We start from the raw sequence: 25,477 nt of genomic DNA, 5'->3' as shown, positions 1-25,477 counted from the left end.
TCGGGGCGGGGCTTAGAGGAGCCACGCCCCTCCCGGGGGAGCTGCCAGGCGTCAGCGCGTCGCTGTGAGGGAGGGGCTTGGGATAGGCCCGCCCTCCCTAGAAGGCGCCTGATTGGCTCTTCTCTAAGGGAGGGGCTTAGTGAAGACACGCCCACAAGGGGAGGGACTCCGGGGAGGAGGTTGACGTCGCTCAGCTCCTGGCCTGTAGCAGGGATGGAGGCCTAGGGATGGAGGTCACTCTGTTCCCTGCACCGTGAGGTCCTTTGCCCCCTGACCCAGAGGGGTATGCCACGGGGGGAGCACCGGTTGGTTACTTAGATCCCTAGGCCTATCAAAAACAAAGCCCAGCGAGGAGGGAGCTTGTTTGCTTTGCACACAGCTGACCCTGGTTCCATCCCTGACACCACCACCAGGGTTCCCAAAAACACCTGCTAGGGGTGTTTCTGTGGCCCCCCCAAACAACTTTTTAATATAGCAAACACACACACAAAAATGCACCCCGAAATCAGTACTGTCTGTCTACACCTGACCAGGCCAACATCCGGTAAGACACCAGTTCTCAAGGAAGGCGGCCCAAGTATGTCCTAGACCTAGACGCTTTCCTTTTTATAGTTACATATTAATTCGTGTCAAAACACATGTTATTAGCAGCTCCACCCCAACTGGATCTGGTCCAAATGTGGGTGCTTTTCCCTGCGTGGGCCTCCCTTGGTCCAGAGGAGGAGGGAGCAAGCAGTAGGCAGGGCACAACAGAGCTGGGCGGTGGCAGATATTCTGGAGGGCGGTGTAGACCTTCAGTGTTGACTCGCTTTTTAGATTACTGGCTACAGATGGAAGTAATAAAAAACAATCACATTATGAAGTGGGGTGGAGGAAAAAAGATCACGATCTGCATTGTGTGCTCCCCAGTGGCTATTATGTAGGCTCCAGCCTCAGCTTTCCCATCAGAATGTGGGTGAGAGGTCTCCCAGCTAAGGTGCTAAGGAGTCCCCTTAAAGAGATACAGAGGGGCAGGAGCCCATGGCTGATACAGGTTAGATTCCCTTGATCCTTGGCATCCCATGTGATCCCCCCACCCCAACCTGCCAGGAGTGATTCCTGAGTGCAAAGCCAGGAATACCCCTGAGCACTGCTGCGTGTAGCCCAAAAACAAAAAAAACAAAAAATAAAAAGCAAAAAGAGAGAGACAGATAACAAGAGAAAAAGATTTTTATAAATAGTTTTTAGGCCACACCTGCTAGTGCTCAGGACGTACTCCCAACGCTGTGTCCAGAAATTATTCCTGATTGCACAGTGGTAGGCGTTTGCCATGCATGCGGTTGACCCAGGACAGGCCTGGGTTCGATCCCCAGCATCCCATAGGGTCTCCCATGCCTGCCAGGAGTAACCCAAGCACCGCGAGGTGTGGCCCAGAAGCAAAAAAGAAATCATTCCTGGCGGTGCTGGGGGCTCAAATGGGGTATCAGGAATTGGCCAGTAGCCAGTGTACAAGGCAACCCCCACCTGCTGTACTCTCTCTCCTGGCCCCAGGAGATAAGGCTCTTGCCTTGCACACAGCGGCCTGGGTTCCATCATCTACCAGGGGTCCTCAAACTTTTTAAACAGGGGGCCAGTTCACTGTCCTTCAGACTGTTGGAGGGCTACATTATAGTAAAAACAAAAATTATAATCAAATTTCTTTTTTTTTTTTTTTTTGTGGTTTTTTGGGTCACACCCGGCAGTGCTCAGGGGTTATTCCTGGCTCCAGGCTCAGAAATTGCTCCTGGCAGGCACAGGGGACCATATGGGATGCCGGGATTCGAACCGATGACCTCCTGCATGAAAGGCAAACGCCTTACCTCCATGCTATCTCTCCGGCCCCTATAATCAAATTTCTATGCACACTGCATATATCTTATTTAGAAGTGAAGAAACAAAATGGGAATAAATACAATATGTGGCCCACGGGCCATAGTTTGAAGACCCCTGAATGCCATCTAAGTAAGGTTCTAGAGCCAGGAGTAAGCCGTGAGGAGTCAGGATAGTCAGTCCTGTTCGAGCATCTGCATTGCACACAGCTGACCTGGTTTAATTCCCAACAACCAGTATGGTCCTCCGAGCACTACCCGGAGTAATTCCAGAGCGCCTCACTGGGTCATAGATAAAATAATTTTTTTAAAGGAGAGTAAGCCCTGGGCACCCCCAGATGTGGCCCAGAAACAAAGGCAGAGGGAGAAGTTCATCCTGAAGACTGTTCACTAAAGAGAAATCAACACCCTCTCTCTGATCCCATCCCCGAAAGCTGCTTCACCAGATAACAAGGCAGCAGCAGCAGCGAATATTCACTGCTGATGAATTCGCATGGGAAATATCTCCTCAGCACTCGCTTCAATAGCTGTGGCCCAATCCAGGCCATGTGACAGGTTGTGTCAACCTCCTTTGACTGCTCCTAGGCTCCCTTTTCACATGCCACACAGGCCTCAAGCTTGCAGGCTCTGGAAGTGGCCGCAACCCCTCTGCTCAGCGTTGAGCCTGCCCCGGCTGGTGGGCTGCTGACTCCTTAGTAAAGGCACACTAGTTGGAAGTTACCAACACACCTGGGAATTGTTTCCTGGGGGCAGCATCCCCAACCCCTTTCTCAGCTTCTCGCTGAGGTTCCCCATTGTCACACCCAGGTAGCCCTTTTGATGCCTCCTGAGGCCGTTTTTTTACTGTTAGTTGGGGATAAGGACCAGACCTGATTCCCAGGGAAACCAGGCAAGCAATGTGATTCAGAGGCCCCACCAACTGCTGCAGCACCCACATACCCCCACCCATGGCTGGCACGAGCTGGCCCTGGGCTCTCTGGCCACTTCCACCCGCACCTCACCACCCTGTCTGACAGGTCCCAAAGTGGGTCAGCCCACCCCGGGGCCTTCGGATATGCTGGTGTCATTGTCTGGAATGTTCTTCCTCTTTCTGTTTGCCTCCATGGGGATCTTCAGGAGTCACTTCCTCTGGAAACCCTCCAGCCTGACCTATGTCCCTGTTACAGGGAGGTGCAGGCGAAGCAGCTCCATGCTGCCTTCAAGCACTTGGCGGTCTTTCATGAGCTGCACAAGATTGATTCGAGTCTGTCTCCCCACTAACCTAGAAACAGAAAATCAAGCTGGCTTTGCTCGCTGCTGTGCCTCCAGCAGACAGCACGGCGGTACTTGCTGCTGCGTGCACAGATTTTCTTGTCCTTTATGGCAGGTCAATATATTCTCTCTGGACAAGTTCCAAAGACCATGGGGCTTTTACCCTGCCTACGCTGCTCAAGCAGTGCTGGGATAATGCCAAAGCTACACCCAGGAGTGGTCAGAGGCCGTGGGGTGGCGGAGACTGAACCCGGGGCTGTGTGCTGCATCCCAGGCTCCAGCCTTTTGAGCCGGCCATCACCCTGCCCGCATCTCTGGTTTGCTCTTAACATGCTTAATCTTAAATTATTCTGGCATTGGGGCCAGAGTGGTATCGCAACAAGGTATTTGCCTTGCACATGACTGACCTGGGTTTGATCACTGACATCCCTTATGGTTCCTGAGCAGCTCGAGGAGTGATCCTTGAGCACAGAATCAGGAGTAAAACCTGAGCATAGCAGAGTGCTGCTCCCCTCAAAAAAAAAAAAGATTCTAAGACCTTGAATGGGGAATGTTCTGAAATGCAGCCAAACAAAACCAACCTCAAATGGTTCATGAGGAACAAAAAACAGCTCAAACGCCCAGAAGGAAAGTTTCAGGGCTGCCAGGGACAGCAGCTCCCTGGCTCCAGTTCTTAGACTTATCCTGACAACCAGCGACCTTCCAGCTTGAGCATACAACTAGCACTTTGGGGGGGGGATATAAAACTGCTGATAAGGGCTGTTAATCAAGTAATATCTTGATTCAGAAACTTTGATTTGGGGGCCACACCCAGTGATGCTCAAGGGTTACTCCTGGCTCTGCACTCGAGAATTGCTCCAGGAGTCCTGGGAGTACAAGAGTGAGATGGAACGCTGGTCAACTTCGTGCAGGCAAGCATACCTTACCTGCTGTACTCTCTCTCCAGCCCCTCAGAATTTCTTTTGGTATTTCTATTTTTGTTTCAAAGATCCGTTCACAAATTCTAAAAATATACAATATCAGGTCTCTTCAGATGGATGAGATAATTCCTGGCAGGAAAATCATAGTACAATTCACTTCCTCCTTGAAAGAATGTCGATGACGAAATATAAATGCTAAAATCAACTTTTATCTTCCAACTATTCAAACATACTAAGGTTGATTATTTTTTATCAGAAATTCCTCACATATTTAAATAACTTAGCTTGAGACAAGCTGATATGAGGATTTCCCGTTGTTTTTTTTTTTAATTATGGACAGTATAATGCACAATAATGTGGTGGGCAAGACTAAAGATTATTATTATTATTTTGGTTTTTGGGTCACACCCAGTGGCACTCAGGGTTACTCCTGGCTCTACACTCAGAAATCACTCCTGGCAGGCTCAGGGGATGCCAATTTGAACCACCGACCTTCTGCATGCAAGGCAAACACCCTACCTCTGTGCTCTCTCTCCAGCCCCTAAAGATTATATTTTAAATCCAATAGTTAAAATAACTGCAACACTCATTTTTGGTTTTGGTTGGTTTTGGGTTTGGGGACCACACATGTTTGAGAATGGGGCTCACTTCTGGTGGTGCTCTTGGGGAACGTGAGGTACTAGGGAACAAACCCAAACTTCTGCAATTGGGTTCCAGCCCTCTGAGCTCTCTTGGGCCTGGAAGCTGAGAGAACATAGGCTGATCTCCCCAAGTCCATTTTTTAGCATCCAAATTAAAAAGGAGAAATGGGCAGGAGCAGAGCGACAACACAGTGGGTAGGACATTTGTCTTGAATGCGACCAACCTGGGTTTGATCCTCAGCATCCCAGATGGTCCTCAGAGCACTACCAGGAATGTTTTCCGGAGTACAGAGCCAGGAGTAACCCCTAAGTGTCATCAGGTGTGACCCAAAACCAAAGCAAACAAACAAACCAAAAGAAAAAAATAGAGAAAAATGGGGACCAGACAGATCTGAAGGAGCTAAGTGCTTTGCATGCAGCTAACAACTGGTTTGATTCCCCTCCTTCCTGTGACTATCTCCCAGCACCACCAGGAACTATCCCCCAGGTCCAGAGCAAGGAGCAGCCCTGATCTCTTAAGTAGTTGGCCCCAACCCAAACACCCCTAAAAACAGGAGGAGTGGGTGTGGTTCCTAGCTCAGAGAAACCACCATGGGACTCTAGTTTAAACCCCCCTTCAAACAAAGAGATTTTTGTCCAGCTCAACTGACTATGGACAGGCAGGCACAAGCTCCAAAAACACTTCCCTTTTATTTCTGAGGAAATGACTTGCCAGGTGTGGTTCCAAATGGCCGTTCTTCCTTATTTTATAGTTTATTATTTTGCTTTATTCTTTTTTGTTTTGTTTTGGTTATTTTTTTTGGGGGGGAAACCACACCCAACGGTGCTCAGGGGTTACTCCCAGCTCTGCAATCAGAAATCACTCTTGGCAGGCTCAGGGACCAGGGATCGAACCTGAGTCTGTCCCGTCCTGGGGTCGTCTGTGTGCAAGGCAAGTACTCTACCACTATGCTATTGCTCTGGCCCAATTTTCTTTATTCTTTATTATTTTATTTATTATTCTCCTGTATAATTATAATCTTTAAAGTCAAAATTTTATTGAAGGGGCCAGAGTGATAGTACAGTGGATTTGCCTTGTATGCAGTAGACCTGGGTTTGATTTGTGGCATCCCAGATGGTTCCCTGAGCCTACCAGGAATAACTTCTGAGTGCTACGAGAGGTGGCCCAAAAACAAAACAAAACAAAACAAAAAAAAGGGGGTCTACGCAATAGTGTTAGCAGTAGGGCATTTGCCTTGCATGCGGCTGACCTGGGACTGACTGCGGTTCTATCCCCAGCATCCCATATGGTCCCAGAGCCAGAAGCGATTTCTCTTTTTTGTTTTTGGGTCACACCTGGCAACGCTCAGAAATTGCTCCTGGCAGGCCTTAGGGATCATATGGGATGCCGGGGTTCAAACCACTGTTCTTCTGCATGCAAGGCAAATGCCCTACCTTCATGCTATCTCTCTGGTTCCCTAGAAGCGATTTCTGAGTGCACAGACAGGAATAATCCGAGCATCACTGGGTGTGGCCCAAAAAACAAACAAACAAAAAAAGTCAACCCCCCAAAATATTTTAATTACTATACCCACTTTTGTTTTGTTTTTGGGTCACACCCGGCAGTGCTCAGACGTTACTCTTGGCTCCAAGCTCAGAAATCGCTCCTGGCAGGCTCGGGGGACCATATGGGATGCCGGGATTCGAACCACCGTCCTTTTGCATGCAAGGCAAATGCCCTGCCTCTATGCTATCTCTCCGGACCCTAACCCACTCTTTTTTTTTTTTTTTTTTTTTAGGATCACACCCAGTGATGCTCAGGGGTTACTCCTGGCTATCTGTTCAGAAATAGCTCGTGGCGGGGCCAGAGAGATAGCATGGAGGTAAGGCATTTGCCTTTCATGCAGAAGGTCATTGGTTCAAATACCAGCGTCCCATATGGTCCCCCATGCCTGCCAGGAGCGATTTCTGGGCATGGAGCCAGGAGTAACCCTGAGCACTGCTGGGTGTGACCCCCCAAAAAAAAGAAATAGTTTGTGGCAGGCACGGGGGACCATACAGGATGCCAGGATTCGAACCAACCACCTTAGGTCCTGGGTCGGCTGCTTGCAAGGCAAAGGCCGTTGTGCTATCTCTCTGGCCTCTAAACCCACTTTTTATTGATGGAAGTGGATTACTTCTATTAGTAGACACAGAGAAACACATAGTATATTCTTTTAAAAAATTAAATTAGAGGGTCGGAGAGATAGCATGGAAGTAGGGCATTTGCCTTGCATGCAGAAGGATGGTGGTTTGAATCCTGGCATCCCATATGGTCCCCCACACCTGACAGGAGCGATTTCTGAGCGTAGAAGCCAGGAGGAACCCCTGAGCGCTGCCAGGTGTGACCCAAAAACAAAAAACAACAAAAAAAATTAAATTATAGGGGCAGGAGCGATAGTACAGCAATTGGGCATTTGCCTTGCACGTAGCCAAACAGGGATGGACCCAGCATCCCACTTGGTCCCTTGAGCCTGCCAGGGGCGATTTCTGAGTGCTCAGGGGTTCAACCTGGGTCAGTCACGTGTGAGGCAAACACCCTTCCCGCTATACCATCTCTCTGGCTTCCCAGTTTTATTTTATATCATCCAGTCTATTTTACACAGCCAAGTCCAGAGCTAAAACCCCAGGGAACAGAACAGAACTTCCCATATATTTGGAGCTGACTCATAAGCTAATGTTAAATTATAACATTTAAATATATTCACCGGTTTAAAAATACCAGGTAGTTAAAATAGCATTTTATATACAGGGGTTCTCCAATTAACATGCACCTCAAAGACATTCTCTCGTCTAGTGCTGAACCAGATTCCAGCTTTGTGGCGACGTCCTCTTCCTCAGCGTTAACTGCCAGTTCAAGTATATGAAAGACAAGGTATGATTTCTTGTATGCAATAAACATTTCTCACACGTGAAAATGGTTCCTTTGAAAAGTAGAGGTGTTTGAAAATTAACTTTCAGTTTTGGCTCCCCGTAGTGACGAAATGTTGCTCATGAAGGAGTACAACCCTCCTTTTGTTTTCAAGGTTAAATACGAAGTATTGATGTCTGCTTTTGGCCTTCCACACAGAGGAGAAAGCGGTTTCTGCAGGAAGTAAAGCCAGCATTAATAAAATCAGAATCAATGAGTGCTGGATCACGTGCTAAAAGCCCCATGTCACTTAAAAAAAAAGCAGACCTTGACTGTCATGAAAATGAGCTAATGTAAAATGTTTGAAATAGGATAACTCCGGGGCTGGAGAGATAGCATGGAAGTAAGGCATTTTTGCCTTGCATGTACAAGGTTGGTGGTTCGAATACCCACCATTCCATATGGTCCCCTGAGCCTGCCAGGAGCTATTTCTAAACATAGAGTCAGGAGTAACCCCTGAGTGCTGCCAGGTGTGACCCAAATGCAAAGAAAAAAAAATAGAAAAAACTCCTCAGCAAAGGAAAAGAGGCAGCGAGGTGGAGAGTGGGAGACACCCTGGCTCTCAGGCTGATGGTGCCACTTCGATGGCATCTGGAAAAGGCTCCTTGGCTTGACTGTAAACAGGTGAGGCCATTGTCCCCCTCAACCTGTCTGAAGAAACTGCCTGGAAAATGCAGGTTCAAGAGAAATAACCCAGGCAGGAAGTGCCCAAAGGATAGATGTTTCAAATCCCTTCCTTACACCTATATTTATTGCAGCACTATTTACCATAGCAAGACTCTGAAACAGCCAAGATACCCTTCAATAGATGAATGGCTAAAGAAACTGGTACATATACACAATGGAATATTACGCAGCTGTCAGGAGAGGTGAAGTCATGAAATTTTCCTATACATGATGTACATGGAATCTATTATGCTGAGTGAAATAAGTCAGAGAGAGAGAGAGAAAGACGCAGAATGGTCTCACTCATCTATGGGTTTTAAGAAAAATGAAAGACATTCTTGCAATAATAATTTTCAGACACAAAAGAGAAAAGAGCTGGAAGTTACAGCTCACTTCATGAAGCTCACCACAAACAGGGATGAGTTTAGTTAGATAAATAACTACGTTTTGAACTATCCTAATAAGAGAATGTACGAGGGAAATAGAAAGCCTATCTAGAGTACAGGTGGGGTTGGGTGGGGAGGAGGGAGATTTGGGACATTGGTGATGGGAATGTTGCACTGGTGATGGGTGGTGTTCTTTACATGACTGAAACCCAAACACAATCATGTATGTAATAAAGTTGTTTAAATAAAAAATTAAAAAAAAAAGAAAAATTCTTCTTTGCAGTCAAGCATTCCAGTAAAAATGGCTTGAAACGGTCATGTTTGACTCTGTGGTTTTGGAAGCTCTGTCCACATGTTCCCTTACTTGGGTTTAAGATTTTTCAGTATTAAGCAGTAGAATTTCTGGCTCTGCATTTCTTCCCAACTCACATTAGGAGTCATGTAAAAGCAGGCCAAAGAGAAAGGCCAAAGAGACAGGTCCAACGAGTGCACGGACTTGACCTCTGCGTTATCAATGTTCCCAGGTTACTTATTAAATATCAACGGAGATAGAAGGGGAGATAAGCAGAGGTGACCTTACCCAGGACTACGATGCATCTTGAGCTGATGCCTGTTTTCTTCAGTGACACAGAAGGGGATTTTCCTGAGCTGACTCTTCTAAGACATCCATGTCCTACAAAACAATCCTCACATTCTAACTTAAGTCGCCATTTAAGAAAAGCTAAATACTGAAGAAATGTCCAGATACCTCAGAAATGCCTTTCTAAGATCTAGGAGGGGCCCTGGAGAGATAGTCCAGGGTAAGGCCTTGGACAAGGCTGACCTGGATTTGATCCCTTGGCGTCCCAGAGCCACTGAGTCCCACCAGGAGTGATCCTTCAGCAGAGCCAGGAGTCCACCTTGAGCACAATATGTGTGGGCCCAAATCCAAAACAAACAAAACAAAACAAACAAAAAAAAAACACAGAAGGATCTATGGGAATGAATAAAAAAAAAAACTAATGAAGGGCCGGGAGAGATAGCACAGCGGCGTTTGCCTTGCAAGCAGCCGATCCAGGACCAAAGGTGGTTGGTTCCAATCCTGGTGTCCCATATGGTCCCCCGTGCCTGCCAGGAGCTATTTCTGAGCAGACAGCCAGGAGTAACCCCTGAAGCACTGCCAGGTGTGGCCCAAAAACCAAACCAAACCAAAAAAAAAAACTAATGAAATACCGGGATTTCATTCGGCGCCCACAACCCATCCAACAAAACTGCAGGTTTTGGGACGGGCAGGGTCGGGGTTCCTAACTCTAGGCAGAGTTGGAGTGCTATCTGCCTCACTCAGCTAAAGGCCCAACCAAAGTCTGGGCAGCCTTAACAGAGCCTGCAGGGCTATTAATAGAGCCTTAAGGGCCAGAGGGATAGCACAGTGGTAAGGCGTTTACCTTGCACGTGGCCAACACAGGACAGATCCTGGTTCGAATTGGCATCCTATATGGTTCCCTAAGCTTGCCAGGAGTGACTTCTGAATGCAAAGCCAGGAGTAAATCCCCCTCCCCCCCCAAAAAAAAAAAACCCCAGAGTCTTAAGAGAGTGAACAGACTGGAGACATGTGTCTTGTATGTGCAAACCCCAATCTGATCCCCCAGTACCTCATATAGTTCCTCTGAACACCACCAGGAGTGACTCCTAAGACAGCCAGGAATAGTCCCTAAGCACTTGGGTTATAGGTCCCCAAAATAAAATCTTTTTTTGTTTCTTTGTTTTTGGGTCACTTCCTTTGGTACTCAGGGGTCACTCCTGGCTCTGTGCTCAGAAATTGCTCCTGGCAGGCAATGGAGGACCATATGGGATGCCGGGATTAGAACCACCATCCATTCTGGATAGGCTGAGTGTAAAGCCCAAAATAAAATATTTTTTTAAGTGGAAAAAAGAGAGACCAAGAGAGGAGAATGGTGCCCAGAGAAGCGCAGGCCAACCTCATGTCTTCAGCATCATTCTTTGCAGGTTTTGGGGTGGGGACCGCGTGTCTTCCCTCAGCTGCACCCCTGACATTATTCTGGTTCCTCCAGACAGCAGCATCTACCCACACTGCCTCCCTATTCACCTTAAGGTCTAAGGTCTTTTTTGTTTGTTTGTTTGGTTTTTTTTTTTGGGTTATACCCAGCGGTGCTCAGGAGTTACTCCTGGCTGTCCTGCTCAGAAATAGCTCCTGGCAGGCACAGGGGGACCATATGGGACACCAGGATTCGAACCAACCACCTTTGGTCCTGGATGGGCTGCTTGCAAGGCAAACGCCGCAGTGCTATCTCTTCGGGCCCAAGGTTATTCTGGTTTGAGGCCACACCTGGCAGTGCGCAGGGGTGACTCCTGTTTCTGCACTCAGAAATTCCTCTTGACAGCGCTCAAGGGACCATATGGGACCCCTATTTTCCCTTTCACATATGTATGTTTTCTACTTTCTATTCAAATACCAGGATTTACGATATGGTTCATGATAGGGCTCCATTATACAACCCCCTAATCTCACCACCTTCAAAGATACCTTCCTTCCATACTGCCTCAGTCTCCCCCCGAACCCCTAGAGTCCCCTATCTTGCTACAGTAAGCTCAGTTCTTCTGGAGATGTGGATATATTTTTTGCTTTTGGGTTACTCTGTGGTATTGGAAGCTACTTCAGGGAACTGAATTCCAGCTCAGGCATATGAAACTTCCTATCAGCCCGTGAGCCCTCCCTCTCCTTGGCCTGACACTCCCCCCTTGGCTGTGTTGTGCTTAAGACCCGAATCTGACCAACGGCTCCCTAGGACCATCAGTGGGATGTCGGCAGGCCGGGGACCAGACCCTAATCTCTACAGGGGGCTGCAAGCTCCCCCACTGAGCCATCCTGGAACCCCCAAGAGAACATCAGAGCTAGAAAGAAAGGCCTGGAAAAGGCAGGTAACTTCACTGTGGCTTGACCATGGCTTGACCAGTGAGGGTGACTCTTGCTTACCGGCCGGACCACAACTAGAATCTCATCACTGAGGGAAAACGTGGAACCAGCGTTACATATTCTAGTAACAGAAACCAGCAAAGCACCTTTGTTCCAGTAGGAAGGAGGGCAGAGTGCCCAGAAAACCCGTCTGTCTCCCACGGTTCTGGGGCTAAGGACAAGGAGCTCACTCCGGGGCACTTCTCTGCAGTGCTCTTCTGTGAGGAAGGGGTACATGCTGATGCCTCCTGGGTGTTGGGGAGCCCAGCCCACTGCAGCGGGTTGGGTGGGTACTTGCACGCACGTTCTGGGCACTGCTGTCGAGGTGCTCGGAGCTGATGGGGAGCAGGGTGCTAAGTTCCAGGTCTGAGACCATCTGCCGAGACTTCGCCAGCAGGCAATGGAGCTTACTTGTGGGAGAAAAGTCATCCTGGAAGAGAAACACAGGGAAGGTTCCAGCACCAGGACGCATGTCAGCACTCCAGATACAAGTGCAGGGATACAAGCACTGCCACCAGGAACTACCCAGCAGCAGAGTCCTGCGGCTTTTGGAACTGTGAGCAAAAGCAGGACATGAAATACTAACGTAACCACATCTGACTCCCCGAATTCAGAATTCAGTTCTAACATCCATGGGATAAGAGTCCTTGGCATTCTCTGGCTCTTAAATGGACTTTGTATAATCAGCGTGTCAAAATATTTTAGAACTAAAGCCTCAGAAATGATTTGAAAGATGCTGGTTATAGACTTCATTTTGTGTATGTCAACACTAATTAATAATAGATATGGTGGTCAGGGAGAGAGTCCGATGGGCTGCGTGCATGGGATCAATACTTGGAACCATATGGATATCCTGAGCACTGTTGGTAGCAACTCCCAAGCTACTGAGCATTAAGCCTTGCTGAGTATAGCCCCCAAACCAAACCACACACACACACACACACACACACACACACACCAAATCAAACCCCCCCCCCCACACACACACATACACAGAGCAGGGGCCAGAGAAATAGCTCCAAGGGTAATACCAGACTCCCAGGTTTGATTCCTGGCATTGGCGGGTCCTGCAGCACTGTGGTGAGATCCCAGCAGCCTCCAAACACTTCTAGGCCAGGCCAGGTGCACTGAGGAGCCCGAGCACTAAGAAGCAACCTTTGTTTACAAAATTAACCACTGGGACAGTGCTCCCCCTTGCCCTGTCTTGCACACAGGCCGACCCAGGTTTGAGTCCCAGTATGCCATATGATCATCCAAGCACTGCCAGGAGTGATCCCTGAGCACAGAGCCAGGAATAACCCTTGAACATGGCTGGGTGTGTATAACTCCTCCCACCAAAAATAAAAAAAGAAAAACCTACAGATCAACTACTTGGAATGTTAAAGCCTTAAGGCTGAATTATGAATTAAGAAACAGAAAACTTTGGGGCCGGCGAGGTGGCGCTAGAGGTAAGGTGTTTGCCTTGCAAGCGCTAGCGTAGGACGGACCGCAGTTCGATCCCCCCGGCGTCCCATATGGTCCCCCCAAGCCAGGGGCGATTTCTGAGCATATAGCCAGGAGTAACCCCTGAGCGTCAAATGGGTGTGGCCCAAAAACCAAAAAAAAAAAAATGAAACAGAAACTTTGGGTTTGGTGAGGTGGCGCTAGAGGTAAGGTGTCTGCCTTGCAAGCGCTAGCCAAGGAAGGATCTCGGTTCGATCCCCCGGCGTCTCATAGGGTCCCCCCAAGCCAGGGGCAATTTCTGAGTGCTTAGCCAGGAGTAACCCCTGAGCATCAAATGGGTGTGGCCTGAAAAACAAACAAAAAGAAAGAAACAGAAACTTTGACTGCCTAATAACACAAAATGCAGAGAAGAAAGTGCTGTGACTGACCACCTCTGACTGGGCCGGGTTATCCAGAGGTGAAACCGTGCAGATCCTTTTCCCCAGAATCTCTGTTCTCCTCAGCTGGGCCCTCACTTGCCGTGTATACAGAATCACCCAGAGGCTGGGAAGACAGATTCCTGGGGACAGGTCAGAGATCCTGACTCAGGCCGCCTGGGAGGGTCTGAGAAACTGCATTCCAAGCCAGTTTCAGGTGGGGCTGGAATGCAGGTCCACAGCCCTCAAGGGCTCCCCTGTTCCCCACTCCTCCCTCCTGACTCCTGAGCACTGCCAGCTGTGTCCCCAAGCTCCAAATAATGACAAGCTAAAAAGAAAAAAAAATGGAAGAACAGAGTTCCAAGTAGAAACACTGGAAGATGCCGGTTTGTGCCACACAAACTTCCCCACCAGTGGGAGGAACATTCCAACTCCAGGATCCTGGTGACTCACACCAACCTCGCCAGAGGGAGGAACCTTCCAACTCCTGGGATCCTGGTGACTCTCAGTGCTTTCGACATGAAAGAAACATGACTTCCCTTATGTCATGAAGGTGAGTGTATACTGGCAAGCAAAGCTCCAGGATGTGTTTGAGTCAGGAAGGAAGCTGGGGCACATGACCAGCTCCTAGAAACTGTTCCTGCCCGGAGGAGGCACTGGGGACCTCGGCGGAAAGAGGGGCCTGAGTCAGGGTTGCGCATCTCTTTTTTGTTTTGGAATCATATCTGACAGTATTCTGGGCTTACTCCCACTGTGCCCTTAGGAATCACTCCTTGGCAGGCTTGGGGGCCCATATCGAGTGCTGGGGATCAAACCCAGTTTAGCAGTGTACAAGGCAAGTAGCCTGCCTGATAGACTATCTCACCGGTCCTAGAACAATTATTCTTGAACTATTTTGTTTTTTGTCTGTCTGTGGTTTTGGGGCCACACCCGGCAGTGCTCAGGGGTTCCTCCTGGCTCTGTGCTCAGTATGGGATGCTGGGAATCGAATGGGTTGGTCCCAGGTCAGCCATGTGCAAGGCAAACGCCTACCCCACTGTGCTATCACTCCAGCCTCCTATTCTTGAACTATTTTAACAGGTGATACAAGTGCTGCAATTTTTACTAATTAAGCCACAGCTGATCATGAGTCAATGGTGGCACACAACAGCAATATCAGCACCTCAAAGTTCTGTAATTTTTTTTAGTTTTTGGGATACTCCCAGTGGTGCTCAGGGGTTGTTGCTGGTTCTGCACTCAGAAATAACTCCCGGCAGGCTCAGGGGACCCTATGGAATGCCAGGGATCAAACCTGGGTCGGACGAATGCAAGCTAGATACTGTCCCCACTTTGGCCCCAGTTCTATGATTTTCTTAAAAAAAATGTTTTTATGGGGCCTGAGTCATAATACAGTGGGGAGGGCATTTGCCTTGTAGGTGGCTGAACCAGGTTGTATCCCGGCATCCCATATGGTCCCCCCCAGGCCTGCCAGACCTAGGAGTGCAGACCTAGGAGTAACCCTGAGCACCACCATGTGTGGCCCATGCACCCCAACCCAGATAAATGTTTTTTATATTTTTATTGGAAGTGGATGCACTTAGCCAGGGAGCACTCCTGATGATGTTCGGGAGAAACATATGCAGTTCCCAGGATGGAACCAGGTCTGGCCATGTGCAAGGTGAATGTCTTAGTCCCTGAACTATCTCTTGGGTTCCTTACCTTTTGAAAATGCTAAAGAATGGCCCAAACCAAGCCTACTGTTGCAGTGCCCAAGAGAAACCTGCAGGAAACTGCATGTGTATGAGCCACGGTTCTGCCAATGGGTGCCCACAGACCTTTCCACTGGGGATCGCCGTGTCCTGGCTGGCTGACAGAAGCCTTGGTGAGTGATTCTTCTCGGGAGAGGATTCTGTCTCCATCACCTTCTCGTCACAGAGTCTTGAGGCAGACTCTGAAGAGCCCAGAAAATGGGACTGCTGAGCAGCGAGGTCACTGTGAAGGGAAATACAGACAGGACTTTCCTTGGGGGAACTGATGGACCCCCAAGATGCGACACACACTGTGAAGGGAACATAGCTTTGTCCAGGGGAGGGCCAAAGACCAAAACATAAAGGAAATTCATGCCTGAAGAAGTACCTGGGCAGGGGCCGGAGAGATAGCATGGAGGTAAGGTGTTTGCCTTTCATGCAAGGAGGTCAATCAGTTCGAATCCCGGCATCCCATATGGTCCCCCGTGCCTGCAGGAGCAATTTCTGAGTATGGAGCCAGGAGTAACCCCTGAGCACTGCCGGGTGTGACCCAAAACCACACACACAAAAAAGAAGCACCTGGGCTGATGCTCTGAAGAAGGGTCTCATGCCTCAATAGGATTGTGGGTAACTCCAGGGTTAGCACCCGACTTTGTTTTTTTAAGTGGAATTGAAGACCTCCTACATGTGAACTATATTTACAGATATTTGTATGAGCTACATTTACATATGAGTTACATTTACAAATATATGTAAATGTACATATTTAAATACATTTATATTTGTTGAAAACATTTAACTATATGTAAATCACACATATATTTCTCTCTAAAACCAGACTTTGTTCTGGGGCAGTAACTCTGTACATGAGAACCATAAAGTAGGGCCAGAGAGACAAGTACTGGGGTCAAGTGCTTGCCTTATGTATAGTCAACCCTGTTTTCTAGCCTCGGGACCACATATCCTCTTCTGAGCACCACTAGGAAAGATCCCTGTGTGGTCCAAGACTCCCCAAAACAAAAATCATTAACAGTAACATCATTGTTACCCCTATTATCTCAATTACGATAAAAGTTTTTAATCTGAGCTGGAGAGATAGCATGGAGGGTAAGGTGTTTGCCTTGTGTGCAGAAGGTCGGTGGTTCAAATCTCAGCATCCCATATGGTCCCCTGAGCCTGCCAGGAGTGATTTCTGAGCATAGAGCCAGGAGTAACCCCCTGAGTGCTGCGAGGTGTGACCCAAAAACAAAAAATAAAAGTTTTTAATCTATTGGTGCTGGAGTGACAGGATAACAGGTGAGGGCACTTGCCTTGCACACAGCAGACAGGGCTCGAGCTCCAGCATCCCATATGGTCCCCCATCAGGAGTGAGTCCTGGGGAATTCGGCAGGCCCCCGCCATGCCGGAGCCTTCTTAACCAGGCCGGGGTGGTGTGTGTGTGTGTGTGTGTGTGTTGTGTGTGTGTGTGTGTGTGTGGTGTGTGTGTGCGGGACTTGGGTAACCCCAGCACCCTCTCTACCGCCTGCTCCAGATCTCCAGGCTTCCCCGGGCCACATACCTGGGCAAGCCGGTGAGTTGGGCCCCTTGGTGGAGCTTGAAGGTGTAGCCTTAAATAATTAACAATGGTCTGGATGGAGGTGAATGGATGGAGAGATTTTTCTCTGCCACCCCCAGCCACATGGCTCCTCAATCCCCATACAGCTGGCGGTTCCCAGACTCATCCAGAGACAGGCATCAGGAAGCATCAGGCTTTATTCATGCCCTATCCACCTTATAAGCATTCAGCCATTCTTAGCTAGCCCTGCATCCTTAACTCCTTTCAGCCATCTTCCTTTTGACCTCCATGCTGGCCAAAGACCAAAAGAACCGACCCCTCCCACTTTATTATGTTGTTGCATGATTACCCACCTTTGGCTAAAGGTGGAGTCAGGATTACAAAAGGTTCTTTTATATTTCAGAGAAGGGGGAGATGAAGCCTCATCCCTCCTTTCTCCCTAGGTAACTTGACCCTTACCTGCAAGACCCCACTCATTCCTGGGAGGGGTCTTGGAAAGGTAGATAAGGCCTTTGACCCAGGGGATTAGCTTCTCTCTGCCCTTTTGGTCTTTGGCCAGCATGGAGGTCAAAGGGAAGATGGCTGAAAGGAGTTAAGATGCAGGGCTAGCTAAGAATAGCAAATGCTTAAAAGGTTATGATATAAGCCACACATGTGGTGGATAGGGCATGAATAAAGCTGATGCTTTCTGATGCCTGTCTCTGGATGAGTCTGATTCTGCCGTTCACCTAAACCTGGGACCGCCAGCTGAATGGGAGATTTTGGAGCCCACGTGGCCTGGAATGGCAGAGAAAAACCATCCACCTCCATCCTTAACTATCCACCACCATCGTTAATTATTTAATGCAACATTGATGAAGCCTCAGCCCCTACCCTTTCTCCCTAGGTAACTTGACCTTACCTGCAAGACTCCACCCATTCCTGGGAGGGGTCTTGGAAAAGGTAGATAAGGCCTTTGACCCAGAAGATTAGGGCCCTGCCCTTTTTGGCCTTTTGGTCTTTGGCCAGCATGGAGGTCAAAGGGAAGATGGCTGAAAAGCAGTTGAGATGCAAGGCTAGCTAAGAATGGCTGTGCTTAAAAGGTTATGATAGAGGCCACACATGTGATGGATAGGGTATTAATAAAGTTGATGCTTCCTGATGCCTGTCTCTGATGAGTGATTCCGCCGTTCACCTAAACCTGGGACCCTCCAGCTGGATGGGGGTTGCGGAGCCATGTGGCTTGGGATGGCAGGGGAAAAATCCCTCTATCCATCCACCTCCATCCAGATCCATCGTTAATTATTTAATTCTACAGAAGGTACCCTAGGCTTTCCACCCATTATCCATTCAGCTCCTTAGGGAGGGTCTGGGTGGGGCTCTGAACTTCTGGCCTCCCCAGCTTCTTGAAGGATCTCTCTCCTTCCTGGGAACCGGGAGTCTAGCAGTATGGGTTTGGCAGGCCCCCCGCCATGCTGGAGGCCTTCTTAACCAGGCCCACGGGGGTGCTGGACCTTGGGAAACCCCAGCACCCCCTCTACCGCCTTGCTCCAGATCTCCAGGGCTTCCCCGGGCCACATGCCTGGCAAGCCAGTGAGTTGGGCCCCTTGGTGGAGCTTGAAGATACCCTAGGCCTTCCCCCATTATCCATTCAGCTCCTTAGGGAGGGGTCTAGGTGGGCTCTGAACTTCTGGCCTCACCAGCTTCTTGAAGTCACTGGAGATCTCTTTCCAGTCTATATTTTCAAAATCGCGCGGGGGGGGGGGGCTATTGCCCCCCGTGCGCACAATATACATTAATAGTACTCACTATCATTGAATTATGTTTTCATGTATGCAGAATGTCCATTTTGTACTCTGCCCTTTTGCATACCCCATACAAAAGATCATATTTCTGTTAACTTCCTTAACCCCTATCATCATTAACTCCTCATTTACCCTTTCTAACTTAAGTACTGTAGAGTCCTAAGTCCACAGACCAAAGTGGTGCCCTGGAGTTAACACCCACCCAACTATTCTAAAGGCATAAAAAGGAGACATGTCTTTTCAACATTTTATGGGTGTTTTCTTTGATGGCTATAACTTTGCTGGAATATCTTCTTATACAGTGACGATCCCCCCCCCCATTTTTTTTATCTTCTCTTTGTGAACTGCTCAATAGGAATTTGGTGTGAAAGATCCCTCAGTTTAATGCTTATGTTTGAACCAAGTCATGGGTATTGTTGGACGTGTTTCTTACGCCCCCATATACTCTGATAACGCACGTGGCTTTATTTCTTGTTTGCTTTAGACACACTAAAACGGGGAAAATACTATACATACCATAAGTTCCTATATAAAGAGATGGGAACACACAAATCTTGTTAGTGCAATGGGACCTTACACCTGAACATTGACATAAAGACCTGGCACAGGCCTCAGAAAGAATGGCATTCTCCATTCATACCCTGAATCTAGAGAAAGACATCCTACAAAACATCAAGGTTATCTATAACATCACCTGAGGCATTCCTCTACCAGGGAAGACCCTACAGCTGTTCTGACATCGATCTACTCAAAAGAGACTTCTCTTAACACTGAGAAGACTTAACAAGAACAATGACCTGCTTCATGCGACAGGCTTGCTGTATTGCCCCTTAATTGTGAAGTGAAACTAGAGGATACTCCACCAGCCTGACTTCAATGTAGGATGTGCAGATTCCAGGATCTTTAATACAGAAACCTGATGCCAACAATAGGAACTGCGTGAAAAATAAAACTGTATTGGCACTACAGATCAATGACTTGGATTGAATAAACTAGTTTGCCTGGAGCCTAGAGTTGGTCTTATGCCAGGAAACTTCAGGGGTAGTGGTCTCCCTTGTATTAGACCAGGTTATTCCTTTCTATGACCCCCATATTTTGGTGGGCCTATGCAAACAATATTTGCCACTCTAACACCGTTTTTTACTGTGTCCTTTTGACTAACCCCTTAAAAAAAACCTCTTAAACTTTTGATGTTAACTTAAACTAATATGTATGTGCATGAATATATAACTGTAAGTTCAATATTTAAGTGTCAGCAAGGGGATTTCTTCTGAGAACTCTGTTTATGGCGATTGTTCTTTCACTGTAACTTTACCTTGTCCCTCTTTGCATCATTGTTCTCATAATTAAAAATAAAAAAAATAAAAGAAAAAAAAAAGAGGGCCCGGAGAGCTAGCACCAGCGGTGTTTGCACTTGCAAGCAGCCGATCCAGGACCAAAGGTGGTTGGTTCGAATCCCGGTGTCCATATGGTCCCCCGTGCCTGCCAGGAGCTATTTCTGAGCAGACAGCCCAGGAGGAAAACCCCTGAGCACTGCAGGGTGTGGCCCAAAAAACAAAAAAAAAAAAAAGAAAGAAAGAAAAAAAAGAAATATTATGTACTACAATCTGGGACTTGGAGGACAAAGCAATTGTACATAGGTTCTGTTTTATTTTTCTTAATGTTCTTTGGCTAAAAGTTCAAAGTTAAGATATTAGCTATAGGGATACTGAGGAATTCTGTTTATGGGTGATTGTCCTTCCACTGTAACTTTACTTGTCCGCTTTCTTTGCATTCTTTGTTCTCATAATTAAAAATAAAAAATTAAAAAAAAAAAAGAAAAAAAAAGTGGAGACCAGTTGCACTAGCATTCTGGGGGGGTAAAGAGGGAGATATGGAATGCATACTGGGAAAGGGGCGGAGGGGAGGACAGCACTGGTGGTGGGAATGCCCCTCATTCATTGTCTCTATGTACCATAAATGATGCAGTGAAAAGATTTGTAATGCACTTTGGTCACAATAAAAATAAAAAATAAATAAAAATAAAAAGAAAGATGAGTCCTGAGTGTACTGCTGGGTGTGGCCCAAAAAACAAACCAAAAAATACCAGTAAGATTAAAAGCATGTTCTTCAGGGGCCAGAGAGATAGTATGGAGGGTAAATCATTTGCCTTGCATGCAAAAGGTCAGTGGTTCAAATCCTGGAATCCCCATAAAGTCCCCTGACCTGCCAGGAGTGATTTCTGAGCGTAGAGCCAGGAGTAACCCCCTGGCGGATTTCTGAGCGTAGAGCCAGGAGTAACACACACTGGCGGTGTGGCCCAAAAAACACTAAAACCAAAAAAAAAAAAAAAAAAAAAAAAAAGGGCAAGTTCTTCAGTATCCCAGAATAGGCATTCATGCCTCCTCAAAGAAGCCATTTTCTTAAAAATCTTTAGAAAGCAAAACTGGGATCAGAGAACTAGTCCAGGAGTGAAGGTCTTTGCCTTGCTTCCTGATTCCTGCACTACACGGTCCCCTGAAGGCAATCACTGAGCACTCAGCCAGGGGTAGCTCCCAGCAACTCTGGGCATGGCCCCAAAACAAAAACAACGCAGGCCCCTAGAGGAACAGTTGATGTTTAACATTACAAGCCATTTAAAACATATTTTTTGGGCTGGAGTGATAGAACAGTTTGCAGGACATTTGCCCTTGCATTGTGGCTGACCCTGGTTTCAAATTCCTGGCATCTCAGATGGTCCCCAAGCCTACCAGGAGTGATTTCTCAGCAAAGAGCCAGGAGTAACTCTTGAGCCCTGCCGGGTGTGACAATCACTCCAAAAACAAAGAACAACATATTTTTTAGAGTTAACTTCTGTATGGTTTTAAGATGACCAAGCAGATAAAAGGGCCAAGAGGTAGGACACAGAAGCACTCGCCTTGCATGCAGCTGACCATGCTTCACCCCCGTCACCACAGAGAGTACCTGGAGCAGCACCAGGTGTGGTCCAAAAACAACAGCCCCCCTATAATGCAAACACCAGAAAGAAATTTTCATCATAAAATCCTATGAAAGTCCATATGATTACAACAGTCTCTCAATATAGAAAACTTGTCCTTTCTGTGATTTAGATTGAAGAGCTAGGTTTTAGTTAAAAATAGCAGGCATAATTATAGGAAACACTCAGCCACAAGATTCAGTAAATCTGACAATAAAACAGGCCAGAATAATGCAGTATATTCTATTAACAAAAAAAAAAAAACAAAACAAAACAAAAAAAAAAACACCAGTAACTGGGGCTGGAAGAAATAGTACAGTGGAAGGGTGCTTTTCTCGCATGTGATTTTAGCATCAGAAGACTATATGGGATGAATCCTAAGTGCGGAGCCAGGAATAAACCCTGAACATCACCAAGTATGGCCCCCCAAAATACAAAATAAATAATTTTATAAAAGTAAAGAAACCAGGGCAAGAGCGGTGGCACGGAGTGGTAAGGCATCGCCTTGCCAGTGCTAGCCTAGGATATAACCATGGTTGATCCTCCTGACGTAACCATATGTCCTGCAGCAGGGGATTTCCTGCAGAGCCAGACAATTTCTGAGTGCATAACCAGGAGTAAACCTCTGATCGTCACTGGGTGTGCCCCCCTCCAAAAAAAATGTAAAGAAATCAAACTTAAAAAAACAAAACAAAAGCCAGTAACTTTTACAGCTCGTTTAAACACAAATATTTTTTTTTAATCTTGCTTTATTTTAAAATAGCTAGGGTATAGGCCTGGGGAGTGCTGGGAGGCTTGGCAGGCCCCCAGCTGTCCTTGTCTTTTTCCCCTGACATCCAGGCCTTCCCTGGGTGCCAGCTCAGATGGCCAGAAGTGGTGTTCAGGTGGACATCTTAGTGGTCCTCAGGTTCCCCCCTCCCTCCGTACTCAGGGGGGAGGTGCATCGGGGAGGAGGGCGGGCAGACATCTGGCTTCCGGTTTCCTCCTTGATTCTGGAGACCAGCTCTTGCCAGGTATAGGGTTTTTTCTCCCCTGGACTTCAGTCTTTCCCTAGGCGTGGTTCTAGGTGGACTCTATAGGGGTTCAACAGGTTTCCTCCTATCTCTCCCCTACACTAATGGGAACGCGCTCTGGGAGGAGGGCGGGCTGATCTAGCATGGGTTTATGTTGGGACAGTCAGTGAACATTTTTTCTCCTTGTTTTCCTATTGATAGTATTGTATGCAATATATTCTATATATCCATAATATCCATCTTGTATGTGACCTTGATACTGCCCTACAAGCTCATTTCTTTTTTTTTTTTTTTTTTTTTTTTTTTTTTTTGGTTTTTGGGCCACACCAGCGGTGCTCAGGGGTTACTCCTGGCTGTCCTGCTCAGAAATAGCTCCTGGCAGGCATGGGGGACCATACGGGACACCGGGATTCGAACCAACCACTTTGGTCCTGGATCGGCTGCTTGACAAGGCAAACGCTGCTGTGCTATCTCTCCGGGCCCACAAAGCTCATTTCTAATCTTTTACTGCCTCAGTCCCAACCCTTACTTCTCCCCATCTTCCCATGTAGGTGCAGCTCATGACATGAAGCTCACCACATAGAGTGATAAGTGCAGTTAGAGAAATAACTACACTGAAAACTATCATAACAATGTGAATGAATGAGGGAAAAGAAAGCCTGTCTCGAGTACAGGTGTGGGTGGGGTGGGGAGTAGGTAGATCTGGGAAATTGGTGGTGGGAGTCCTGCACTGGTGAAGGGGGGGGTGTTCTTTACATGGACTGTAATCATACAAACTACAATTATATTTGTAATCACGGTGTTTAATAAAGATAATTAAAAAAAAAAAAGTCTTGGGCCCAGAGAGATAGCACAGCAGCTTTTGCCTTGCAAGCAGCCGATCCAGGACCAAAAAGGTGGTTGGTTCAAATCCCGGTGTCCCATATGGTCCCCTGTGCCTGCCAGGAGCTATTTCTGAGCAGACAGCCAGGAGTGACCCCTGAGCACTGCTGGGTGTGGCCTCCCCCCCCAAAAAAAAACAAAACAAAAAGTCCTTGGAAAAAAATAGCTGGGGTGACAGGACAGCAGTGAGGGTGTTAGCCTGGCATGTGGCTAACCCTGGGTTCCGTCACTGGCACCCAGCTGGGCTCCTGTGCAACACCAGAAATGATTCTGGAGCACAGAACCAGGAGTAACCTCCGAACACCGCTGAGTGTGTCCCCAAACCAAAACCAAAAACAAAAGCACCCAGAGGCCAAAAAAGCTCTCTACAGGCAGGCGCGGGCCCCGCCCCCCCCAAGAGGTGCTGACCAGACCAGACGGACTCACCTTGGGAAGGGGTGTGCTCTGTTCCAATGGCACTTCCAGAAACAAGTACACCCCGTCTTGTGGCGGACGATTCTCTGCGTGTTCGGAGGGCCTGAAGATGCTCATACCACTCCACATCCGACATGTGGCCGGGGGCTTCGACCACGAAGTTCCTCGGGTGGCCAGCACCGGGCAGTACAAGCGTCCCTCTCCCCTGGGAGGCGTCTGTTTTCCTGCAGCAGGTGGCCCCCACCTTGGCCCCCAGCGTCGCCGCCCTCGATGCCCAGCTTCTCGGCGTGCTTGGCTGAGCAGTCGGCCAGACCCAGGTAGACACTGACGTCGTGCCAGTTGCTGCCCTATCAGCGAAGGCGCCCCACGGGCCCTGGTCAATCAGGCTATGGCCCTGGCCGGGGACCGTGGAGGGACAAGGCTTGGCTCGTGCACAAGGTGCTTTTGTTTCTGGGTTCGTCCTGGACTTTTCCTCCCCAGAGTACAAGGCTTGGGCTTCTCCGAGTCTCTCGTGAACAGAGATGAGACGGGGGCTGCGCTCTGACCCCCCGAAAGTGCTATCAACCTGCCACCTTCTTCTCTCGGCAGACTTCACAAGGGTTCAGGTCGGGCCGAGGTGGCTGGGCCAACATGCTCTCCCAAATTTCTGATCCTTAACCAGCCGACTTCTGATTTCTCTCCGCTCACTTAAGAATCGACTTTTAGGTGGAAAGCTTCAAGGTCCGACAAACACATGTCTCTACTGTGGCAGGACAAGAAACAGAGTTATAACCTGTGCAGAATGTTTGTCGTTCGAAATATTTTGCTGCAAACCTCTAGCTGAGCTAAATCTTAATGCAACCCCCACTAGTCTTAATTGAATATTGGGGAAAAAAAATATTGGGGCCAGAGGGGTGGCACCTATGATAGGGCGTTTGCCTTGCACACGCGCTGACCCCAGGACGGACCCGCAGTTTGATCCCCTGGTCTTCCATATGGTTGCCTCAAGCCAGGAGCAAATTAAGTGTAGAGCCAGGAGTAACCCGCTGAGCACCACGGAGTGTCGCCCCCCAAAAAAAAGGTTCATTGGGCAGAGAGAGATAGCATAGCAGTAGGGCATTTTCCTTGCATGCAGCTGATCCAGGACAGATGGTGGTTTGAATCCCGACATCCCATATGGTTCCCCCAAGCCTGCAGGAGTGATTTCTGAGCGCAGAGCACAGGGGAATTCCTGAGCGTCACCGGGTGTGGCCCAAAAACAAACAAAATTTTTTTTCTTCTGTCTTCAGAGCCAATTTCAGTTAGCCTTCTCCAGGAAATCTTTCTGATGGCCACAGTCACTATCTCCTCTGCCCCAACCTACACAGCCCCCCCCCAATCTAGTTGACAAGTCATTAATATATTAGCTAATAAGTCAAAAAACAGATTGTTCATGATTTCACATATGTGCCCTGTAACAAAGGACTCAGTCCTGTAACAGAGACCCCTTTGTTGGTCTTCCCCATGTCTGGTTGACCGTAGTGTTGCTCCAGTTGCTATCGGCAATCTACCTGCCCAGATTACCGTAGGCAATCTGATGGGAAAGTTTCCATAGAAATATCCCCAACTCAAAGAGCTTCAGCAGTAACCCAGAAGGCTCCACTAGCATCAGCCACCGCCCAGGAAATCCTCAGGACATTGAATTTAGTAAAGCCAGGGAGAGAGAGAACAATCAT

The 25,477-nt window shown here is 47.9% G+C and overlaps 1 protein-coding gene across 1 annotated transcript in view; it reads right to left on the bottom strand.

Moving 5' to 3' along the window:
• Positions 1-8,150: 8,150 nt before the first annotated feature.
• The window catches only part of CCDC62 (coiled-coil domain containing 62), a 37,217-nt gene continuing 19,890 nt past the window's right edge, over positions 8,151-25,477 (bottom strand). The window contains 9 exon segments of the mRNA XM_049768230.1: positions 8,151-8,202; positions 11,756-11,811; positions 11,898-12,023; positions 15,267-15,423; positions 23,796-23,884; positions 23,887-23,955; positions 23,957-24,130; positions 24,356-24,475; positions 24,477-24,525. Of these exon segments, the coding sequence (XP_049624187.1) occupies positions 8,151-8,202; positions 11,756-11,811; positions 11,898-12,023; positions 15,267-15,423; positions 23,796-23,884; positions 23,887-23,955; positions 23,957-24,130; positions 24,356-24,475; positions 24,477-24,525 (892 nt within the window).

This window comes from Suncus etruscus, chromosome 2 (genome assembly GCF_024139225.1).
Source record: "Suncus etruscus isolate mSunEtr1 chromosome 2, mSunEtr1.pri.cur, whole genome shotgun sequence".
Lineage (NCBI taxonomy): Eukaryota > Metazoa > Chordata > Mammalia > Eulipotyphla > Soricidae > Suncus > Suncus etruscus.
Note: the sequence above shows the minus strand (reverse complement) of the source record. Positions and strands in the feature narration are given on the sequence as shown.